Here is a 23,508-nt window from a genome sequence, read left to right as displayed (position 1 = left end):
TAGCAGAACAACCAGTTTAAAAAAGTCAAGCAACAATTTTCCTTTGTGTTTTAAAATGCAGAATTTATTTTATATGATTGTCCTGCAGGGTTTTTTGTTTTGTTTTGTAAGAAAAGAATCGGTAGGCTTTTCCCCAGACTTGAGTAAAATCCCCAGACAACCTTGATGATATTTTTGAACAGAAATCATGTTTTCTTTTCTACCAACACACAAATGCAGCTGGCATAAAGCTATAATTCATCTAAGAGTTAACATATTCTAGAATAGCTGACCTGACATCTTACAGGTCGATATGGAAACATGAAGGTACGTTCACACATACAGCGACTCGCAGCTACAAAGCGTCCAGAGACGCATTTTCATTGAGAGCTGGCGACTTACTGCGACAGCGACCGTTGATGACAGTTGTGGGCGTGTCCAGCAACGCGACAAAGCTGAGAAAATTTCAACGTCATACAAATTTTGAGCGACTTGGTGCAGTGACTCCTAGTGGGAGAGAAGACAGTAGAGGACACGCAATCTGTGATCCGCCATACTGCCTGCAAGTCTGAGTTGTTTCGTTTGACCCAGACAGTCCAGTGCTTGTGCTTTCGCCGCACATACTGTAGATGGATACACGTACTGTAGTTTGGGCGGCTGTGGCTCAGGTGGTAGCGCGGGTTGTGCACTAATCGTAGGGTTGGCGGTTCGATTCCCGGCCCACGTGACTCCACATGCCGAAGTGTCCTTGGGCAAGACACTGAACCCCAAGTTGCCAAACCATTGGTTTGTGCGTGTGAATGGGTGAATGAGACACAGTGTAAAGCGCTTTGGAAAAAGCAGACCAAAAGTGCAGACCATTTAAATGACTGTGATGGCAAAGATCACACGCTGCTTCTCCTTCATCTCATAGGATGCATATATATACTGGCGAATTTTATATACAAGTGCTCTCCCTCCTGAATATTTCATTTTAATGGCAAGAAAACTGGTTTGTGGAATGCTAGTTGCGCAACCCACTGATAAATGTTACCATGGCAACCAGTAGTAGGAACGCCTACTGACAACTTCAGAGTAAAGCGACTGGCGATTTGCAGCGATAAAATCGCTGTGTGTGTGTGAACGTACCTTTAGAGCAGGGGCGTCCAATCTTATCTGGAAAGGGCCGGTGTGGGTGCAGGTTTTCATTCCAACCAAGCAGAAGCCACACCTGTGTCTATTGAAAGCCCAGATCAACTGATTAAACAGGTGGAATCAGGTGTGCCTCCTGCTTGGTTGGAATGAAAACCTGCACCCACACCGGCCCTTTCCGGATAAGATTGGACACCCCTGCATTAGACAGACAGGGATGTTTGGGATCTGACTTGCCCAGCAGTAGATATCACTTTTAACACTCCATGTGCGAGTATATGCACAATGTGCTCACATAATTACCGTGTAGTCCTACAGCGTGTATAACCCCGTCACAAATACTGTTTCAAAGCATTTTGAAATGAGTACTAAGCAACAAAAACCTGTAATGTTTCCATGCTTTAAAACAAAAAATCAAATCAAAATGAATTACTTGGATGTTTGACGCAAAGCCTCGAGAGTCTAGACAGAGCTGTATTCATATATTAAAATGTATTCAACTGTTTTGGATGCAAACTTGTAAGGGTTTTAATCAACTCATTTGAATATGCTACAGAAGCATTTACAAGTTGTAGGGATTGTAAAATGTAGGGGTGTTTCCAGGCTCTTAGCCAAACAGAGGCAGGTGTGTCGGGACAGATGCAGTGTGTTTGTGTATATGCATGTGGGTAAACACGTGAGTAAATACGTGAGTAAAGTGTGTGGGTGTGTGTTTAACCTTGAGAAAGGCCTCTTTTTGTTCCAGGTGCTTGCTGATGAGAGGAGACACGTGGTCCGTGTCTGACGTAGAGCCGAGTTTGTCGTGCGCTCCACACCAGTCCTCCTCCCGCCTGTACTCCTGTTCCAGACTCTCCAGCACGTTACACACCTGCGTGGGTCACACACACATGCCAAAAACACAACATAGGACAACATTTAATAATGATATTTAAACGAAAGCTTAATACGGTTCATGTAACTGTTTTACATTTGCGGAACGTAAATAATTAAAGTTTAGTTTCTGCGGATAAGAGACGCACACTCCTCCACACTACACACAGCACCTGCTCGGAGGTCTTATAGAAGGCCACTGAGGCGTTGACCAGCTTGAGTCGATCCTCCATTTTCAGCATGAGCGTCTGCCAGTGCAGCGCCACGGTCTCAGCGCAGGCTCGAACGGCGTCCGGGTCGTAATGGCCGGCCTGCAGCATCATCTCTGCTCTCTGCTGTAGCTGGAGAGCGCTCTGATGTGTCCTCTGGAGTGAATCTGCATGGAGAAGTGACTGGAGGCACAAAGAGTTAAACTTAGCTTTAATGATCACTTACACATGAACTTATACTTCTGTTAGACATGCACCTGCTCGGTCACTTTTTTATCAAGCAATATTCTCATCAGATTTTCTCTCGAGAATCTGAAGTGTCCCGCCCCCCAACATTATAAAAATCACCTTGCCGAAACACAAAGTTATTGCTCGGGCTTGTGCCAAGTACAGCTTAGCTCAAGCTGTGAGGTAAGCTAAATGCTATTGGCTATTTTAAAAGGGGGAGGAAGCAATCGATATGTCCGTCCCTGACTTTCTGTTTCAGTAGAAATTAAATCAAAACATCAACTAACGCTGCACATTTCTAGGCACTTCAGAGAGATTTTAATTAAATTAAGCTTACTGTCTTTTTTTATTATTCAATTTACTTTTGTTGCCTTAAAATTGAGTAAGAGGCCACACAGGGTACAGTGAAAACCATTGTGTAATTGACGGGCATACTTAGTCAGGTCTTAAAGTCTTTTAAAAAAATCTCTTTAATGTCTTCTTTTTTTTCTTTTTAAAACATTTTTGTCACTGTTTTTATGCACGCTGCAAAAAAGTCCTTTATAAAACTGCTTAAAACGTGCTACATAAAAAAAATTGTAATGCTAATCATTAAAAATATATAATAATTAATCATATTTCTGCCAGAACCTAGCTCGTTCTCTGATGCCTGCATTTCCAAAAGCCACACTAAGCCTTAATTTATTTCTGTGATTTATTTGTGAATTACGACTTCTAATTATTCCTCTAAAAAGAAATGCCCCACGTTCTCCAATAAAACTTTTTGTTTTAGTAAAAGTGTCATCAGAATCAGTGCTTGAAATTCGAACAGGAAACTTTATGGGCTCAGTTCAGTTTCTCTGATAATTCATCTTCAGTAAGTGCTTTATCCTGATTAGAGCTGAGGTGGATTTGGAGCCTATTCTGGATGGGACGCCATGACATCAGATTTTTATTACAGAGATTAAGTAAGAAGGTGAATTGAAGCAGTTAAAAATGAATCCTTTTTGAAAAATAAATACACTCTTAGTAAAAAAAAAAAAAAGTATAGTGCACACTTAAAAGTTCTATCGAAAAGACGAAACCCATAAAAATAATAAGATTTTAGTCTCTCTTTTGTGCTATAAGTAGAGGGCTAATATAGCTAACAAGTAAGCGTGGCATATACTTTAACTTTCACAGTCAACATTGTGCCTCGTGCATTTGGGGGTCAAATTCAGCTTTGGTTATTAATTTAATTCTCTATTGAACTTCCTTGTTTAACACCATCTCAGTTTGTGGCTGAGTTAACTCTAACTGCTTCGGTTGTCTGTACTTTCTTAGTCCTTCCTTGGCACCAGCATCATTTAATCCATCTGTCCCCTTTTATTAGTACAGAAATGAATAGCTGCTTTCTAACCCAGCGTTTGTTTACGAACAAATGGAAGAAGAAATATAATTACATTTAAAAAATGAACCTGGTGCACTGCAGCGTTTTAACCTTGATTGCCTCTGGAGTGTCTGGCAGAGGCAACGCTTTGGCATACAATCAGAGTTGCTCTTGCGCTCGCTCGCAAGCTCCGGTTTAAACCAGCTCTCATTAGTTGTGAATTATAGGAGGCAATTTGCTGAATTAAAATCATCTCACATATTTACTGAGTGTTGATGTAGTCAAAAGTTTCGTGGGCACTTTAAAGTTTCTCGCAGGTGCATTGCTGATGCAGATGGCACTTTAGGGAACAAACACGTTCCCAGGCGTTTATAATAAACGAATCAACTAAATACTTATCAAACTAAAACTTGTAATAAATGAATAAGCTTATTATTACTATCATTATTATTATTAGTAGTAGTAGTAGTAAATTTAAATACTTCTGCTAGTTCATTCTTCGGTTCATTCGCCATAATTTCAGCAAAAGGGGTGGAGTAGTTTGTTTTCACTGCAATTGCAATTAACATTACAGGAAGCAGAGGGCTCTAAAAATGACAAACCGCTGCCAATATATTGGGAGAATATATCTGATGAGTCTGAACTATCAGTATTGTAAAGCAATCAATGCAGTGCACCTGACAACTTTTTCTGTGTCTCAGGCTTTCGTTTAAAATGTTATGACCCTAAATTGAGCTCCACCCCAACAGGAAGAGTACTGCTCAACGCTTTCATGAGACAGAAGTTGGCAGGAACAATACACAGAACCGGTTAAATAGTGAAACTAATTGAAGACACTACATCGAAGTATAAGCTGATGATGTCATTACCTCAATGGCGAGCTGGAACTGCTCGTGCTCTCTCTGCAGCTGCTCTGCTTCAGACAGAGACCCGGCATTCACCGTATTCGCCGTAAGCATGGACTCGCCATTACGGATCCAGCCGAGAACCTGCACACACACACACACACACACACACACACACACACACACACAGTGTTTATACACATATACACATTTAGTAGTTCAACTATTCCCAAGAGCCCCATAGGCATAAAACCCCTAACATGCTATTATAGGAAAATAATCAATGAGAGAGTAATCTGATGGAGCAGAGTTCATGTTAAACCCTAAAGTCGATTATTTATTTTATAACAGTATGTTTTATTATTCCACAGAAATTTGCCACACCTAGGAACACATCATACATTTTCCTGTTGACTGTTAGTATTATAGTATTATATTAGTCTAATAGAATTAGTATTATTATATTAATACATATAGTATTATTTCTTGTTATTACTTAAATTATAGCAGCTATAATTCGTAGCTCCCTCAGCAGTCTCTCTTTTCTGCTCTTTTAAAGTTAATAAGACAAAATATTGACTTTTTGTCATGTTACAGAGAACCCATAAAGAGCAAAGTCCTCTGTCCTGAAGACTTTCCATGTCAGAATACTTATTGACTGTTACACTGGAGACTCCTTCCAAAAACTTCACCAAATGAACAATAATACAAATGTTTCGTGCGTTTATGTGGAGCGGCAGCCGGACGAGTCCCTGTGTAATGTATTAGCACGAGGGCATTAATATAAACCTGTGATTTGCAGCTGGAGCTACTGTCAGAGCTGCTGTTATAGAACATGAATCACCAGATTTTGAACAATCAGAATAGAGAATTTGACAGTGCTGTGGTGTCATGAGGGTTGAATTATGGCTGCATCTGAGCTAGTCTTCCTGTCTGCTGCTCAAGGCCAGAGAAACAATCATGCTTTTCAACTGATTCACTTCTCTGCTGGACAGGAAGTGCAACCCACACTGTACATGCCGGTCGGAAAGAGAGAGAGAGAGAGAGAGAGAGAGAGAGAGAGAGAGAGAGAGAGAGAGAGAGAGAGTGTGTGAGAGAGAGAGAGTGCTACACCATCAGCTGGCATTCACACTTAGAGGTAATGGCATCACTTAGAGACTCAGACAGCATCGAGCATCAAAGCACTGGGTTTTTTCAGTTTTGCTGACATGACAATGGAAACTAAACTATCAGCAAAAAAATGCCAGGTGTGTGCGTGCGTAATGAGGATTGGGCAATGTGGTGCGTGAATACACACACACACACACACACACACACACACACACACACACAGACCTGTTTGACTTCAGCCTGTAGGTGGCGAAGCTGTAAACACTGTTCGAGGCGCTTGTGTGTGTGTTCGGCGCTCAGCTCCAACTCGTGCTGTTTCTCGTGCAGAAACTCCAGCAGCTCCTGAACCTGAGCTGCCAGATCCACATCCTTCTCTCCACTCAGCTCCATACCTACACCACACACACACACACACACACACAGAGAAACAGAGAGAGAGAGAGAGAGAGAGAGAGAGAGAGAGAAATAATTAACTTAACTCCAAAATTATTGGCACCCTCCATAGAAATGAATGATACGATCAATATTTTGACCGTAAATCAGGACGCTGTACAGTTTTAATTGAAAATGCTCATTCCCCATTTTAGTACATCCTGCAAAATTAGCAACAACAACAAAAAAAACTGGCACCCTTCCAATTAGCATCTTAATGGTAGGCCTCCTCTAGTGATAATAACAGTCCTGCTGGAATGTCTGACAAGGTTTGAGACACTTGTGGAGAACCCTGGACCCCTCTCAGTGCGGAACATTTGACATTTTTTACATTCTTGGGTTTGTGCATGCAGTCTTCCCTCTTCAATTCACACCACAGGTTTCCCATAGACTACTGCCAAGTCTTATCTTCACAGCAATAGCAAGTGGCTTTTGAGATAAAATATCCCGGTACTTAGCGGAATTCGCGATGCCATTAATCTTGCTCTCAGGAAGCAATTCTTGAGTTACAAAATTTTCTCCCACCTTGTTAGACATTACAGGAAGAGGCTCAGTGTTGCTTTTGTCTCCAGGGGAGGCTTCTGTAAATATTCATTGTGGGATGCCTGTCATTTTTGAAACGAGCGTTTAAATTATTTACTACTTGGGTAAGCTTTTAAAAAGAATTTTGTTCCAAAAAAAATTGTTAAAAAGTGTGCTCTTTAATATATGGAGTTCAGGAATCGTAGTCATAAAACATAGCAGGGGTCAAGGTAAACAAACAAGACAAAGAAGGACCATAAACTATCAGATGGGGAACATATGGAATTTGAGGAGACTTCGCAGCAAAGAAACACAGAACGAGCAGGATATATATATATACATACATATATATATATATATATATATATATATATATATATATATATATATATATATATATATATATATATATATATATATATAAGACATAGTTTGACAGGGTATGCTGGTGCGTTTGGCTGCCGCTCCTCTCACCATTTTGTTTGTTCTATTTAAGATATATTGTTTTCGGTGCCTCTATGGTTGCGATGTGGTGCCATTTCATATAATTTGGACTATTGTTCTGACTTCGGTGTTCCACACGTGCAACAGGGAATCAATGCTTGCAAAATCTGGCTGTGTATGTGCACTTAATGACCATGGCCCTAAGGTACACTGCACGCCAACTTCTGAATTTAAAGCAGAGCTCTTACTGTCTAGCTAAAGACTCTAAGAACTCTGCTTGCTATGTCCTAAACGATATATCCATCGGGGTTTGAGGTGCAGTTTTGCTGTCTCATCCTCTCCTAACGTCTTTGTCCCTACCTGTCGACGTAAGACCAACAAACTGTTTTATACTGGTGTTTTATCACAGTAATTTAATATTGGTTCCCGGCGTGGAGATTAAACCACTGTCGTTTCCGCTTCAGAGCCTGGCTTATGCCGCATTATTTAATGCCTGCTCCGTGAATAACAAGGAGCTGCTTTTAATGGATCTTCTTACAGATAAAAAGCTGGACTTATTGTTTTTAACTGAAACCTGGCATAAAGAAAATGATGGGCTCCTGTTTAACCAGATCACTCCAGCGGGCGTTGGAGTATTAGATCTCCCGAGGTTATCTGGCGGAGGCAGAGGCATTATTGTGGTTTACAATCTGAAGTTCAACATAAGCTCTGTGTCCGTTCCCCACTTCATCATTTGAATGCCGGGTCTTGAGTATTTCTGCTCCTATATCTACCATCATCGCTACAGTCTATAAACCACCAAAGACTAAGACACATGCAGGTTTTATGTCAACATTGAGTAGAGAAGTTTGACAGAATTTTAATTGTGGGGGACGTTAACAATCATGTGGAGCGGAGTGACGGCTTAAGAATTTCCGTCGTTACTTGATTTAACTTGTCACAGTTTGTAACTGACCCGACTCTGAATCTTGTGAATGTAAATGGCTCGTTTGTATCACATTTCTCATCTCTTGACATCTGTAGACTGTCGGATCATTCAGCTGTCTTCTTTAATCCGGATCTGTATCATTCAAATGAGCCTACCATCCGAACAGTAACTTTCCGGAAGTAGAAGTCTATTCATCAGACAGTTTTTTTTTTCCCAATTCTGTTATTTCCACTTTAAGTAATTTACATCCTACATCATTGGAGGGGAAAGTGTTATAGTTAAATTCTTCTCTTGCTACTAATCTAGACTCTTTTGCTCAACCAAGGTCACGTAAGGTTACTTTCGCCCGCTCTGCTCCCTGGTATAATGAAAATCAGTGCATTAGAAAGGTTGCTTGTCAGAAAGTGGAGCGTAAATGGCGCATTAGAGGCTTGAATGTCTATTATCAAGCTTGGAAGGATCTTCTGGGTGACTACAGAGCATTAATTGAGACCGAAAGATCATCTTATTTCTCTCAGACTATTGTAAGCAATCAAGGAAATCCCAGACGCTTGTTCCAAACTATAAATAGATTGCTTCAAGTTAATGCTGCTACAGTATGTAATTCTTTTCTTCAGTTTTTTAAATTCTAAAATCGATAATGTTCGCAAACAAGTTTCACTCTTTCGTCCATCTGAGTTCTCTGGTGTTTCTCTGGTTTCTCACAGCTTGATACTGAGGCTCTTGCAAGAGAGGTATCTAGCATGAAACTTACCACTTGTTTGTTTGATCCTATTCCCACAAGCTTATTTAAATCTTGCTTCGATGTTTGGTGCCCTTCTATCCTTAGTATTATAAATGATTCATTGGAGACTGGGGTTGTTCCAGCAGCATTAAAGTAATGCTGCTGTAACACCAAAAAAAGAAAATGCTGCCCCAGGATGATTTTAACAAATTTCGTCCTTTCTCAAATCTTCCGTTTTTGGCAAAAGTACTTGAGCGGGTTTGTTGCCTCTCTATTGTGTAATCATCTTGCAATTAATAACCTCTTTGAACCCATTCAGTCAGGTTTTCGTAAATTTCACAGGCTTTGGTCAAAGTTACCAATGACTTGTTGATGGCTTCTGATTCTGGACCAACTTCAATTCTCATCCATCTTGATCATGGTCTTTTACTTACCTGCCTTGAAAGAGTTTTTGGTGTGTCAGGGACAGATTTAAACTGGTTTAAATCCTATTTTACTGACTGTTCCCAGTTTAATTCTATGGGTGGTTCCAGGTTTGACATTAGCTGTGTACTCACTGGTGTTCCTCAGGGCTCAGTTTTAGGCCCTTTACTTTTCAATGTATATTTATCTCCACTTGGGCATCTCCTGCGATCACTCGGCCTCTGTTAACACTTATATGCTGACTATACCCAAATCTATATACAGTCAAAATCTGGGGAAAATCTTGATGTTTGTTTTCTTTCTGACTTTCTTTCTGAAATAAAAACATGAATGAATGAAAAATATGATATAACAATTTTTCTCTGTCTGAATAGCAGTAAAACTGAAGTTATGCTTACAGGTTCCCGTCATCAAATTCTCAAAGCTGGTTCACTGTCTCTGTTGATGGCTCTGTTTGGGAGATTCAGAGTAAAATGAGGAACCTTGGAGTCATTTTTGATGCCGGTCTTCTATTTGATTCTTTTGTACAATCTTGCTATATTTCTGAGGTGAAAAAAGGATACTTTAACAGTTTAAATATAGTTTTATAGCAAAATTGCACCCTTAGGTAAATTTCTCTGTAGCTGAAAAGCTGATAAACTCATTCGTTGTCTCTTGGATGGATTACTGTAACACCCTTTTAGCCGGAGTTTCTAAAGCCACACATAATAAGCTCCAATATGTACAAAACACAGGATCCTGACTGGGACCGAGACATGCAATCATATTTCTCCTGTAATATATAGTCCTTATGGTGCACTGGCTCCCGGTCAGGTTCGCGTCGATTTTAAAATTATGATGCTGACATACAAAGCATTACATGGCTTGGCTCCTCATTATTTATCTGCATTGTTAATCCCTTACACTCCAAATCGCAGACTGCGCTCCTCACAGTCTAATTTGTTGACTGTTCCACAAACCCGCTTATGATCTATGGGTGACAGGGCTTTTTCTGTCTATGCGCCTTCCCTTTGGAACTCTCTTTCTCTTGAACTTAGGGAAGCTCAAACTTATGACATTTTTAAACTCAAGACATACTTTTTTAAACTAGCATTTGCTTGTTGATGTTTACTTTTTTTATTGTGCTACTTATTAAGCTACTTTTAATGGCGTTCTATAAAATAAAGTTTATTATTATTATTATTAAGGTGAGACACAGAACAGGTGAACACAATCAGGTAACACTCAAATGACAGGACAGGGGTTGAGACAGGACTAGAAAAGCAACAAAAGCACATGACAATGTAAACAGCGTTTGCCCTTTTCTGGTCAATTTGGATTCATATCACGCGCTTTTGCTTCTGTATTATTCCTATTCTATTGTCCGACCCTGACCCTATCATTGCAGTGTTACCTGATTGTGTTCACCTGTTCTATGTCTCACTCATGTTTTGTTTGTTTATTTATATCCTAGAAGGAAGGAGGGAGTTAATGGTGACATTCTGTTTAGTTTTATTCATTTTCATGAAGTGTGCCAGTAATTCTGTAGTTAACTGTGCATTTCTGACTCAATTTGGAGATAAATAATAAACCAGAAATTCCCAAATTTTGCCTCACAGTCAGTGGATTTTTAAAAATATATATAATTACCTAGTGCATTGTCATGTCATAATTCGTTCCCATGATAACTGGCAGCCTTTCATGTGTCGGAATGGGGAGCAGATTAAACAGAGCAGGGATACAAGTGTAGAGGCATCCAGCAGGAGGCACTAGTGAGATAAGATGAGCATAGCGTGACATCTCGGTTCCGTGTGTAATTGTTAAAAAAAAGTGTGTGAGGAGCGAGAGAGAGAGGACACAGCGTCCAGGTGAGTGCTTGTGCGGAACCACCGAGTGACCCAGCTACCCAGTGGTGCGGGAAACACCATTTTGTTCTCTCTTAAAATTTCTCTCACGTCTGCACAAATATTTGTATGCATGCACACACACATACACACTCACACGCACGCACCATATGCATTATGGCACTACTGTCTGTGTGTTTCAGTCTGCTGGAGCAGTAAAGGATATTTTACCCCTCCTTTACTCTCATTTCACCCCCACAGTTACTCCCTGCGGGCAGCGTGATGCAGTCTCCATGGCAACTCCACACCAGGCAGCAGGAGGAGGCGGTTCCCATGGGAACGTAATAGGTGCGTGACAAGGTGGCGTGTACAGGAGCCTGCGTTGCACAAACCGCAAACCGTGGATGTGAACGATGGACCATGTCCGTCGGCAACCCGGCGGTGACTAGCGAGGGGGTCTGTCGTCATGGCAACCTTGGTATAGGGAATGTAGGGGGGGGGGGGGTTTCCATAGCAACCCCACCCCTGCACACACTGTGTATGTGGAATTATATGGAAAAGATCCCTCGCTCCATTTCTCTCTCTGTCTTCCTCTCACCAATACATGGAACTCTTTGTCCTCACGCCTACCTGCTAGGACTTTTTGTTCTTTTCTTTTCTCTCTCTCTCTCTCTCTCTCTCTCTTGTCTATCTCTTACTCGTCTCCTTCTGATGAGCTTCTCAAACAGCCCATGAACTCCAAGAGCCTTGGAGGTGGTGTGTCGCTGTCCGTGTAGGAGAAACCCACAGGAGCCACTGAAACCATACCACACACTCGTACAGCATTTCGTTCATCCTCTCTAAAGCCTCGCACTCATCCATGCACCATTCTCCATCTTTTTGTCTCTGCTCTGACTGCTGTCAGAAACATTCATGACTAAACACCAGGCTTTACTATAAATTAGCAATCAGACACTAAAGCTATCTCACAGATATGTTCAAGGTTTTTAATTGTATTGTTTATGGTTCGGGGGTTGCTTGAAAATTCTGTGTATCTATTAAAACACATCTCGCACACAAACCAAGAACTCATGCACAAGGTAGATGACAAACTATTAATTAGCTACTTTTTTTATTATCTGTTCTTACCAGATTCTCTCTGATTGGTCCAAACCTCTCTTCTTTATAAAACCTGCCCTTGATCAGCATTCTAGATACAGTATACCGACTACGCGCTGTGTCTAGAGTCAATGTCCAAGAGTTGCGTCTATATTTAGACAGGGAAAGTTCTGTGTATTCAGAGTCAGGTTACATACATGCTTAAGTACTGTAGATTTTCTGAGCTCACCATTCAGTTGATTAAAATCATGGTGTCTAGCGTCTAGACCACTGACGTTAAACACAAACACTAGCCTTTACGCCACGAACAAAGCAACAAAAAAAATCAGGGATCCTGTCAAAAGAATTTTCCTCTCCATCACTGGAAGAGGCTTCATTCTGTGTTGGTTTTCAGTGCAGCAGTATTACTTTAAGCTTCTGTTCAAATCAATTATTGATTAACAGGGCTTGATTTAATTAATTAAAGTCCTGGCTGATAACAGTTAGTGCTTAATCAGTGAAATCAGGTGTGTCACTGTAAGCCCTGATGTGGACACACACACATTTTAATGTGCTTTTTGGATAAAACGGAAAAGCAGGATTAGTATCTGTGTGTCTTACCTGACGCCTGCACCTCCATGATGTATTGGTGCAGGTCCTGTCCCTGCTGGATGACCTCATAGGTCATGTTGTTCATGGCGAGTTTACGTTCAGTGTGACGGTGGAGCCTCTGCTCGGCAAGCGTGAGCTCTTCTGTGTTAAATTCAGATGCCTGGCGGAGCAGATCCTGCTTCCATGCGTCCAGCTCGCCTGTAACCTACGAGTACAAATGAACAAGATAAGAATAATTGTTTTTGTATTTTTAAAGATTTAGAATATTAAGTTGACACTTCATCACCATCACCAGTAATAAATGACTCCATATAACCAGTTTGTTCTGGTTTATCTTGTTGATAATTTTTTCAAAGCACAGCGTGGATCTTTTGCTCATTGTAAAACTATTAGGCTGCGCTGAGCGCTTACCGATTCCAGCCATAAATTTCTTTCTGAACAAACTGTGATGGGGGTGGAGTGAAGGGGCGTTGGAGAGTTTCTATAAAAAGAGGCCCAAGTAAACACAACAACACAGAATGTGCAGAATACAATAACGCAAAATGGATTTTCTCAGGCACATAAAACACTTGTGCCGAGGTCAGGGCTTATACAATGACTTTTTTTTATCAAGTTCTACAGTTGAGGTCATAAGTTTACATATGCCATTGCAAAATCGTCAACATAATAAAAAAAGAAGAAGAAGAAGAAGAAGAGGGATCATAAAAATTGCAATTAGTTGTTTATTTAGTGCTGCCCTGAATAAACTATTTCACATTACACATGTTTACATATAGTCCACAAGACACAATAAAAACTGAATTTACACAAATTAACCAGTTCAAAAATTTACATTCGCTTGATTCCTAGTACTGTGTGTCGTTACCTGGATGATCAATGACTGTTTATTTATTTTGTGAGAGTTGTTCATGAGTCCCTTGTTTGTCCTGAGCAGTTAAAACTGCCCACTGTTCTTCATAAAAATCCTCCAGGTCCTGCACATTCTTTACTTTTCCAGCATCTTCTGCATATTTGACCCCTTTCCAAGATTGGCTACATGATGCTGAGATCCATCGTTTCACACTGAGGACGACTGAGGGACTTGTACACGAGTGTTACATAAGGTGCAAATATTCACCGATGCTCATAAAGGCAACACCATACATTAAGAAACAGGGGGGTGTAAACTTTTGAACAGGACGATCGGTGTAAATTATTATTATTTGTTTAAAGATCTTTTTTTTTTCATTTAGTACTGCCCTTCAAATGCTAAATAAGATAGTTCCCAGAGACAAATGATACATATTGGCCAGGTTATTTGTACTAGTAAGAAATCACCTATTGCTCCTTTAAGTACGCTTTAAAAAACACCTTTAAAATCTCTGACTCACAGCCAACCGAAGGTATGCTCACTTGCTAGAAATAAAGAGACATATTCCCTAGCAACAAACACCCACACTGAGTAGCTAACTATGTAACTATTGACCTGATGTATCACAAAACATGTACGCAGACACAAAATCAACAAGCACAGGCTCGTACCGAATCGTACTGATAATCCATCTGTTCAAATACAGCAGCGCTTGATAAGCACGTTGGGCTCAGAATCGTCAAATTGGACGAGCTTGCAAACACAGAACTGTAAATCATTTTCTGCGCGCGACGCACATGACACACACCTCCAGGGCGTACTGCTCGAAGATGCGCAGCTGCAGGAAGATGTCGAGTTTGATCCTACGCTCGTGGAACAGTTCCTCCATGTGAGCCTGCGCTTCATCCAGCTGCTGCAGCACGCTCTCGATATGAGCCACGGAGCTGGCATGGGGCAGCCTGTTACTCGCCAGCGCTGAGTCCCTGTACACACACACACACACACACACACACACAGCAGTGAAAAGGTGACGGGAGCTCAGGAGGACAGACGCAACATTGCGCAACTGCCAGCTGTTCTAATCTGGCAGCCTTAATGCAATATTAAAGGTCTGAATACTTGGTGATGAACACATCTGGCACTGATCTGACTCAGTGCCAGATGTGTCATTTTCCAGGGTGTCATCCTCTCACTGCTGTTGCTTCTATTGTTTTGTAGCTCCAGTGCACAATGAAACACGAACAGTAATCTCACCATAAAGGATCTCACCGTAAGTGCTGGATGAGCTCCTCTCCCTCCTTGATGACGTTGAGCGTAGCGTCCAGCGTGCTGCTCTGCTGCTGCTGAAACTGCCGGATGAGCTCCTGCACCGTGTCCACTGACTCCGAGCACACGGGTTCCACCAGGCCCTTCTGCAGCTCCTCCATCCACGACCACAGCTACACAAACACACACACAGGGGCGTTATAGGCATACAGTATACATACTGTACAGACTCACACTTACATACACGTAAGGTTTATCAGTTTATTCCTCTGGGGGAAATCTTTGTACACAACCATACAACAGAATACAATGTCCGATTTCTTCTTTTGTGCTGTTCTGTAGATACTATGGTGAGCCTAAAAAAAACATACGCTTAAAAAAGTGCTATTTCTTATAATGCTTTAAAGCATAATAACCTTTGTGTAGGGAGTTTTGGATATTCAAGGTCTCCCAAAAGTGTGTATGGGTGATGTTTACCTCTTTGGTGTGTGTGTGAAAGGACACAGAGAGATCCAGGAGCAGTTTCCTCTGCTCCACTCGGCGCACAAACTCCTGAACTCTGACCTCTAGGTGATGGGCAGCGGTGTAGATCTCTTCCGGGTCGCACTCACCCGTCTGAGCCAACTGCTCGGCTGCTTCTAACAGCTTATCGGCGTTGGTGTAGGTGTTCTTCAAAGAGAGAGAGAGAGAGAGAAAGAGAAAGAGGTGTACATAATTTAGACATTACACTACATCATATTACTGTTGCATTATCGATTCTGATTGGTCAGAAGGTGGTGATTCATTTTATAGAACAGCAGGAAAATCTCATTAACTTCAAGAGACAGAAAAACAATAAGTTAAACTGTTTCATGGATATTTCACAACATTAAATGTAACTTTGAACAGATAAAAAAAAAAGAAGTATGCCATGTCATTTTTTAAATTATAAATAATATGAATCACTGATCATTTGCTATGGTACAGTACAAGAGGAATAAAACCGTGGTGTGTGCAGTTACGGGAAAATAATCAACTTCAGGTTGGTTACAGGATTTAAGTAGGGTTTAAGTAGCAGTTAAGTAGGGCTTAGGTATGCTTGTGTTTCTCACACACACACACACACACGCATTGTTCATACTGTACCTGTGCCACTTCCTGGAAGTCGTCGTGTCGTTTCTGTAGAGCTCGTGCACGATGTACAGACTTCCCCACGCCAGTGTGTTTACTGAGAAACGCCTCTCCATGGTTCTGGATCCAGTCCAGGACCTGGACACACACACACAAACACAAACACACAGAAAGAGAGAGAGAGAGAAAGAGAGAGAGAGAGAGAGAGAGAGAGAGAGAGAGAGAGAGAGAGGAAACTTGTTCATTGTCCTTCAGTGCAGTTCATAAATAATTAACTTAACTCCAAAATTATTGGCACCCTCCATAGAAATGAATGATACGATCAATAATTTGACTGTAAATCAGGACGCTGTACAGTTTTAATTGAAAATGCTCATTCCCCATTTCATGGGGAATTCATTTCATTCCCCAGTACATTCTTTTCCTGCAAAATTAGTAACAACCAAAAAAACAAAAACCTGGCACCCTTTCAGAATTCAAATCCAGAATCAGTATAGACTAAGCTTACAGAAAACTGCAATGCTCCAATTCAATTTGTCTCTTTTCAATCCTTAAAAGGATTACCACTCATCAGATTCCACCATTTTTCTGCTTCCAAGCAAATAAAAGACAGTATAATGACAATGTAGAAAACAAACAACTTATAAACATGACCTAAAGGATGTGCAATCTTTTATTTCTATCACTTTTAGCACTTTTAGCACTTCTAGCACTTTTATTTCTATCATCTCTCCAGCCACAAATGGGAACTTCTTCTTCTTCTTCTTTTTTTGTATCACCTAAGAGTTACATAAATTCGACACTTTTCCTGGACTCTAGATGAACATTTCTAGGTGGGTGGTTTTTCTTTAACTAGTCACGTGACCCAGATCATTTACTTCTTAAAGTACCTCCTAAAAAACACGCATATTTGTAATAGAGATACAGCTCATATATTTCACACATAGAATCTGTATTATTGACACTTTTACATCCTAATCATCATCATCATGATCATCATGATATAAAGATTTGAACTGACACTTGCTTTCTTAAACAACAAATTAATGTCCATTCCAATATTAAAATAGGTTTTTAAATTTTTGAAACATTTGAATTCATATTCTTTCTTATGGCACACGTTTGATTTAGTTTACTCCTAGGTGTTAATTTATACATTAACTAACAAACATGCACTACCATGTATTTAAGCTGGTTGTTATTCACGCACGAATATTCATAAGACTCACGTGATTAGTATATGCCTTAACTCATCATTAGTTCATATTTATGCAAGTATTAATTCAGGTCATTGTAAAGTGTTACCAATTATATTTATATATATTTTGATGTTTTTATTCATGTATTTTACTTCAGAATTAATATACATACAATTAAACGTTAAAATAAATATCATATAAAATATATTATAATATTGTTACAGGTAATATTTAAAAAATAAATATATTTATATTATTACAAACATATTTGATTGGTCTTATAGCGCATGTTTGATTTAGTTTACTCCTACATGTTAATTTATACATTAACTAACAAACATGTACTAACCTGTACTTAAGGTGGTTGTTTAGGAATTCATAAGACTCACGTCATAGTTAATGTTAGCTCTTCATTAGTTTGTGATTAGTAAGTGCATTAACTCATCATTAGTTCATATTTAAGTAAATATTAATTCAGGTATTAGTGCATGATTATTCACGTACTGTTATTGTAAACTGTTCCAGAAAAATTTAGGAAAGGCATATAGTTTGTGCTATTAAGAGAGAAAAATGTTTCTTCATAACTATGGAAAATAACTGAGCTATAACAGGTTCAAATGTAGCTTGTATATACAAAATTGTGTTATCTTTGATTTGGGTTTCACAAAGACAGCGTTGCCAGATCCCAGACACGCATTTTTTAATAGTTTATTGGGGGTTGTTCAATTGAGGTTGGAAACAGCAAACCCAATCTGGTAAACTTGACCTTAGACCACTCAGCCAGTGGCCGTCTACCTTCCTGAGACCCTGAAGATCCGTTTGAAAGGGAAGCTTTCACAGCGCAATAATAGGCCTCGGTTAGCAGGAAGCTCTCTGTATTGTCAGAAGTGTATTGACCACAGTCCAAACATAATATACCAAACCTCCAGAGGACGCAGAGCAAATTTCATCCAGCACTGTGACTCAGCCAGCCTCTCTCTCTCTCTCTCTCTCTGCCTCTCTCTCTTTCTCTGCCTCTCTCTCCCACACACTCACTGTCCCACGCACACACTCTCAAACATGTACATGCATGTATACACACATACTGTATAGACTGTGTACTGAATATGCCACATTTGCAAAAGTAGCTACAGATGAGTGAGAATACAAAACTTTTTTTAAGTGTCTCTGTTATGCTGGGCAATTATTTATTTTTCTGGCAAGGTTTAGGTCCAGTCATCCACTTAAAGGAAAGTGTCAATGCAAATCAATGCAAAGTGCTTATGACCGATCATCCTATCATGGGCGTGGTCTCTTCCAAGATGACTCCTCCCCCATCCTCTGTGCACAATGGCTCATGGGATGGTTTTATAAGGATGAAAATCTTTCATTCTCACACTCACTGTTTTGAACCCAACAGAACACGTACTGTATGTGAGATTTTGGAGCGTTAGACATCGACATTCGCTCTCATTGCATTGCATCGTATCGTCGTGTTCATCGCTCCAGAGAACCGATGCCAAAGCTCAGTGACGCAGGCTTGTCATGGTCCAACACCTTACTAACACACTTTGTCGTTTTATCCTTTTAATTTGTCACCCATCTGTACAGTAGACTTCAAAAATTTGTCATGTCTTCTGATTTCTCACTCTTTATGTATGAATGTGAGTGTGTGCATGTCATATTCAATAGCGCACCTGCTGCACGTCTTGCTGGAACACACACAGCTGCAGTCTCTGGTGCAGGCGCAGTTTGCGGTGCTGCAGCAGACCGTCCAGCCTGCGGTGCTCGTGCACCACCTCATGCATCACATCCAGAACAGCGCGCACCGCCTGGCTGTAGTCTGCGCCCAATGTCACCGAGCCAGAGTCGGCCTGAGGCTGTGGCCTCTGCAGGACGTCCAGAAACGTCTTCCCTTTCTGACTCACCTGCAAGAGGAAAGAGACACAATTCCGTCTGTAATCACATGAGAGATACAAAATGTACGAGAAAAAAATACACATTTTCAAAAAGCATTGAATTGTGCCCGGGTGGTTTTATTGACATCTACATGGACAGGCGGAGACCGAGAAGAATATCGGTGGACAAAGACATAGTACCTAGCTTTATATATAAACAGTTTGTGAACATTATTATATGTGTTATATGAGTTGGATTAACTCATAGTGTTAATTTAACTCTTTTATGCATAAATTATTTATATACAAGTATATATATTTAGACAGTTTTACTTGTCCATGTGTAGGAATACCATGAGTTAAAAAATTGTAAAATATTATATGTAAAAGAATAATAATAACAAATGTATAGATCGTCAAATGTCCAAAAACTGTTAACATTCAGTTCTAATGTTGAGCACCAAAATGATACAAAATATCATTTACATATACAAAATTTACACAGTTTAGAATTCCAAAACCTTCCAAAACCAAACCAAACAAAGTATATATAATTATATATATATATATATATATATATATATATATATATATATATATATATATATATATATAAAAACTAATTATAATAATTATATAAATAAATAAAGATATAGGTATAACAGTGTGTATAGTAATTATATGAATTAGTATTTTTTTTTTATGTAGATCGTGAGTAAAGAATGACAAATAGTCTAGAGAGCAACAGACGTTTATGTTAAATTACAATAATTACAATAATGCTCTCAAGTGATTTGGAGCTGATTAACATTTTATATTTTCCTAAAAAGTTTTTTTTTTTTTAAATAATAAAAAAAGAGACATATTGAATGTCCATAAGTGTAAACACTATGCATGAACGGGTTAAAAAGAAAGAAAAAAAGAAAGAAAGAAATAGATAAATAAATAAATTATATAATATATAATGATATAGAATATACTATATAATGATTATTCTATTACAATAAAATTAGTAAAAATTAAAAAAAAAAAAAAAAAAAAACATTTTTCAACATTGACTCTAAAAATGTACATTTAACCTTTCAAATGATTAGTTAACCCATCTCCAGGAATAGTGACAGGCTGACAGGCTGAATTTTGCTCTTAAAGAAGTAACAAGGTTGATTTTTTTTTATCATAGAATTAGCAAATACACGAAATATGGTTAACTACCACAATAAGAACAGTAAGGACTTTCTACTCATTTAAATAGATTGATATTATTTTTTAAATGAATAGTTTACTTCCAGTCTATAATTTGGGTATCTGGATCTCATCAGGTAAATTTCACAATATTTCTAAAACTATAGAAATGATAATGAGAAGGAGATCTGCATTACTATTTCTTCTTCCCCTGATCTTCAGAAAATTCCTGTTGAACATGTGATGTGTGGAACATTACATTCTTTCCCTAACCCTAATAGTTCACTTCCTGAAAACTGACGTTTTAACCTGAAAATTTGAATACTTGCAATATTTGAACCCGACTTTTCATCAGCTTGAATTTCTTAACCTGAGACCTGAATTTTAAATAGTAGCAGAATTCAGAAAAATATACTCAAATATCTTAAGATGGTTTTTTTCCCCAAGTATTACTAATTTCAGGGTCAGCAGGTTCTCCAGACTCTGATTTCACTACCCCATACACCCCAGTCGTGGACTCACCCACAAAGTTTCTTGTTCATTTGAAAACGGTATTATAATAAACTGCGGTTGAGGAACGACCTTCATATGAAAATGTTCTGAGCAGTGTGAGCACGTACCTCTGTGTATGCTGTGGTCACCTGCTCGTACAGATTCTGATGGCTGTGGATGGCCAACTCCAGTTCCTGCATCGCCGTGGGCAATCCTCCTTCGCTGCACGCCTTCGCCCAACCCTCGACTCCAGTGAGAAACTGCCAAACCACAGCAGAAATAAATAGAGAAGAAACAGAATTTCTGCCAAATAATCTGTCTGTTACCCTTAAGCTGTTGGTGAAAATACAAACTTTTGTCTGATCATAAATTCAGGATTAAAGTAAGTGACGTTAGATTGATGTGGTGCTCTCCAGGAATTAAATTAAAAACGTACGTACGTAAAGGGCAGTATATTGGCAGAGCAAGTATTTATATTTATAAGTAACATGTGAAAATTTCTGAGAGGATTGCAATGTTTTTGTTAAACAGACACCAAAGGAGGAGATAACCAGGTCAGACGACCACTAAACAAATGATCCAAATATGCCGAGTTAGCACATTTAGCTGCTGGAGATCAGGGCGAATTTTGTTCGGTGAGACAAAGTGAGAGTTATTTTCACAGCCACAGCAAATTAAACAAGACCAATTCGCAGATGCTAGCAAATAATAAGTGATTGTTTGCAACCAAGTTAGGAAAGGTCATCCGTGCAAGGAAGCAACATTTTTTAATTTATGAAATTTGATTTTGGTTCCATGATTGGATCACATTTCTAAAGCAATGAAAGAAACCTTTAAATGTTGGATAAACAATTTCAGGGTTTAATTTCATTCCTGTGCCAAAATTTGATTTAAACATATTAAAACTGCAGCTGACCTGCTCAGCCTTCTGGTGGAAAACAGAGGACATGGCCAGAATGGCGCTGCGCTCCTCCAGAGACGAGGCAAAGCTCTTCCAGTCCTGATCCAGCTGTGCTGAGACCTGCTGGATCTGATCGGTGGCATAGTGGCCTGCCTCACACAGCCGCGTGGCCACCGAAGCGATCCGTGTGATGTTAACATAGGCGTTCTGACCAAATATAAAAAGGAAACACAAGTCATCATGAGCTTGTTCTAACTTCTTAAAGGGTTCTCAAAAGACTCATGTGCCGTGTGCAGTGATTTATGTGCTACGACACTGGTAGAAAATCCCAGCAATGTACAGGCTACAGAGTGGATATCAGATTGGTCTGAAATGAATAAAATTTAAAAAAAGAATCAACAAATCATCAAGCTAACAAATTCAGATAAATTCAATGACTCATCAAATACTCAAGCTAGTTGGAACTCATCAAATGATCAGATTGGAACAAATCCATCAAATCATTCAGCCATTTCTAACTCATCAAATGATCAAATTCAAACTCAAAACCTGATCCAGCCAACACAAATCCATGAAATAATCTAGCTTACTTAAACTCATCACATGATCCAGCTAATTAGAACTCCTCAAAGATCTTGCTAATTCTTCTCAATAACCTCAAATGATTCAGCTAACTGGATCTGGAATAAAGACAACTCAAACTAATCAAATTATCCAGGAAATTCTAACTCGTCAAATAATCCAAATGGAATTTATCCAACAATCAATATAACATACATTATCCAGCAAATTCCAGCTCATCAAATAATCCAGCTAACTGAAACTTAACAAAAAAATGAAGCTAACTTAAATGATCCAGCTCAAACTCATCCAATAATACAGTTAACTGGAACATCTCAAATAATCAAGCTTAATAACACGTGTCCATAATAAAGGCAGCTTAAATTATCCATGAGTTCAAACTCACCAAATTAGACAACTACCACTCAAAAGCTCAACTTAAACTCATCAAACTCATCATAATTCCTAAAAGAAAAAAACAGCAACTTTAAACAGCTACAGGTGCTCCAATGTGAGTGATAAAGCAAATAACTTTCCTTAAACAAGCAAGTCAACAACAAGGTTTTTTGAGATATATGAATATAATGAGGATGACCTTTTGTACACAATGATATCGCATGCTGTAAGAATCCTACCATGGAGTTCATGGCGAAGTGGTCATGCTGCGTCTGAAGGTCAGTGGCGTGCTGGTAGCTCACCCCGATCTCTGTGTGCGTCTGTAAGAACAGCTCCTTGTTGTGCCCAATCCACTCAAACATCTACAGTGAGAGTGAGAGCGAGAGAGAGAGAGAGAGAGAGAGAGAGAGAGAGAGAGAGAGAGAGAGAGAGAGAGAGAGAGAGAGAGAGAGAAGGTGAGAAAAAGGACAGCACACTGGCTTAGCGGAGTCTGAAGTGCTTCCTGTTATGAGGCCATATGGTGATAAACGAGCCTCACAGAGCATAGATTATCAAGTTGAACCAATCAGGACAAGTGCTCCTACATAAATATTTACTACAGAACAGGCATATTTATTCAACAGCGGATGCAAGTCCCAGAAAAATTTAGTTGCCCGTAGGCCGAGTATAAACCGTTAAATTCACTCCTACTTTCTGTTCAACTCTTTACAAAATGAACAAGTATATGCCATATTTTGAGCATGACTGGTTTAATTTGTTTCTAAACGTAAACGTTTCTTGTGAAGTATTGGCACCCCTACAATTAATATATGCTGAAGCCTGACTTGGAGAAAATAACATCACCAATCCGCTTCCTCTAGGTTAAAGACTCTTGTAGAAGATCACGGAAACTCCAACATGCAAAAGATTTCAACATTTCACTATTCACGTTTGGGCTCAAATCCAGAGACTAAGAAGGGTGTTGCAAAA

At 39.4% G+C, this 23,508-nt stretch overlaps 1 protein-coding gene across 1 annotated transcript in view; it reads right to left on the bottom strand.

Moving 5' to 3' along the window:
* kalrnb (kalirin RhoGEF kinase b) overlaps positions 1-23,508 on the bottom strand; it is an 86,937-nt gene that overhangs the window by 41,160 nt on the left and 22,269 nt on the right. Inside the window, exons 6-18 of the mRNA XM_053684135.1 lie at positions 22,779-22,901; positions 21,598-21,789; positions 20,810-20,941; positions 18,807-19,037; positions 15,947-16,069; positions 15,299-15,490; positions 14,825-14,994; positions 14,364-14,538; positions 12,715-12,910; positions 5,946-6,112; positions 4,635-4,754; positions 2,154-2,372; positions 1,829-1,978 (exon numbers count right to left, since the gene is read on the bottom strand). Coding sequence (XP_053540110.1) covers positions 1,829-1,978; positions 2,154-2,372; positions 4,635-4,754; positions 5,946-6,112; positions 12,715-12,910; positions 14,364-14,538; positions 14,825-14,994; positions 15,299-15,490; positions 15,947-16,069; positions 18,807-19,037; positions 20,810-20,941; positions 21,598-21,789; positions 22,779-22,901 — 2,190 coding nt within the window. The remainder of the gene's footprint in view (positions 1-1,828; positions 1,979-2,153; positions 2,373-4,634; positions 4,755-5,945; positions 6,113-12,714; positions 12,911-14,363; positions 14,539-14,824; positions 14,995-15,298; positions 15,491-15,946; positions 16,070-18,806; positions 19,038-20,809; positions 20,942-21,597; positions 21,790-22,778; positions 22,902-23,508) is intronic.

This window comes from Ictalurus punctatus, chromosome 12 (genome assembly GCF_001660625.3).
Source record: "Ictalurus punctatus breed USDA103 chromosome 12, Coco_2.0, whole genome shotgun sequence".
Taxonomy (NCBI): Eukaryota; Metazoa; Chordata; class Actinopteri; order Siluriformes; family Ictaluridae; genus Ictalurus; species Ictalurus punctatus.
Note: the sequence above shows the minus strand (reverse complement) of the source record. Positions and strands in the feature narration are given on the sequence as shown.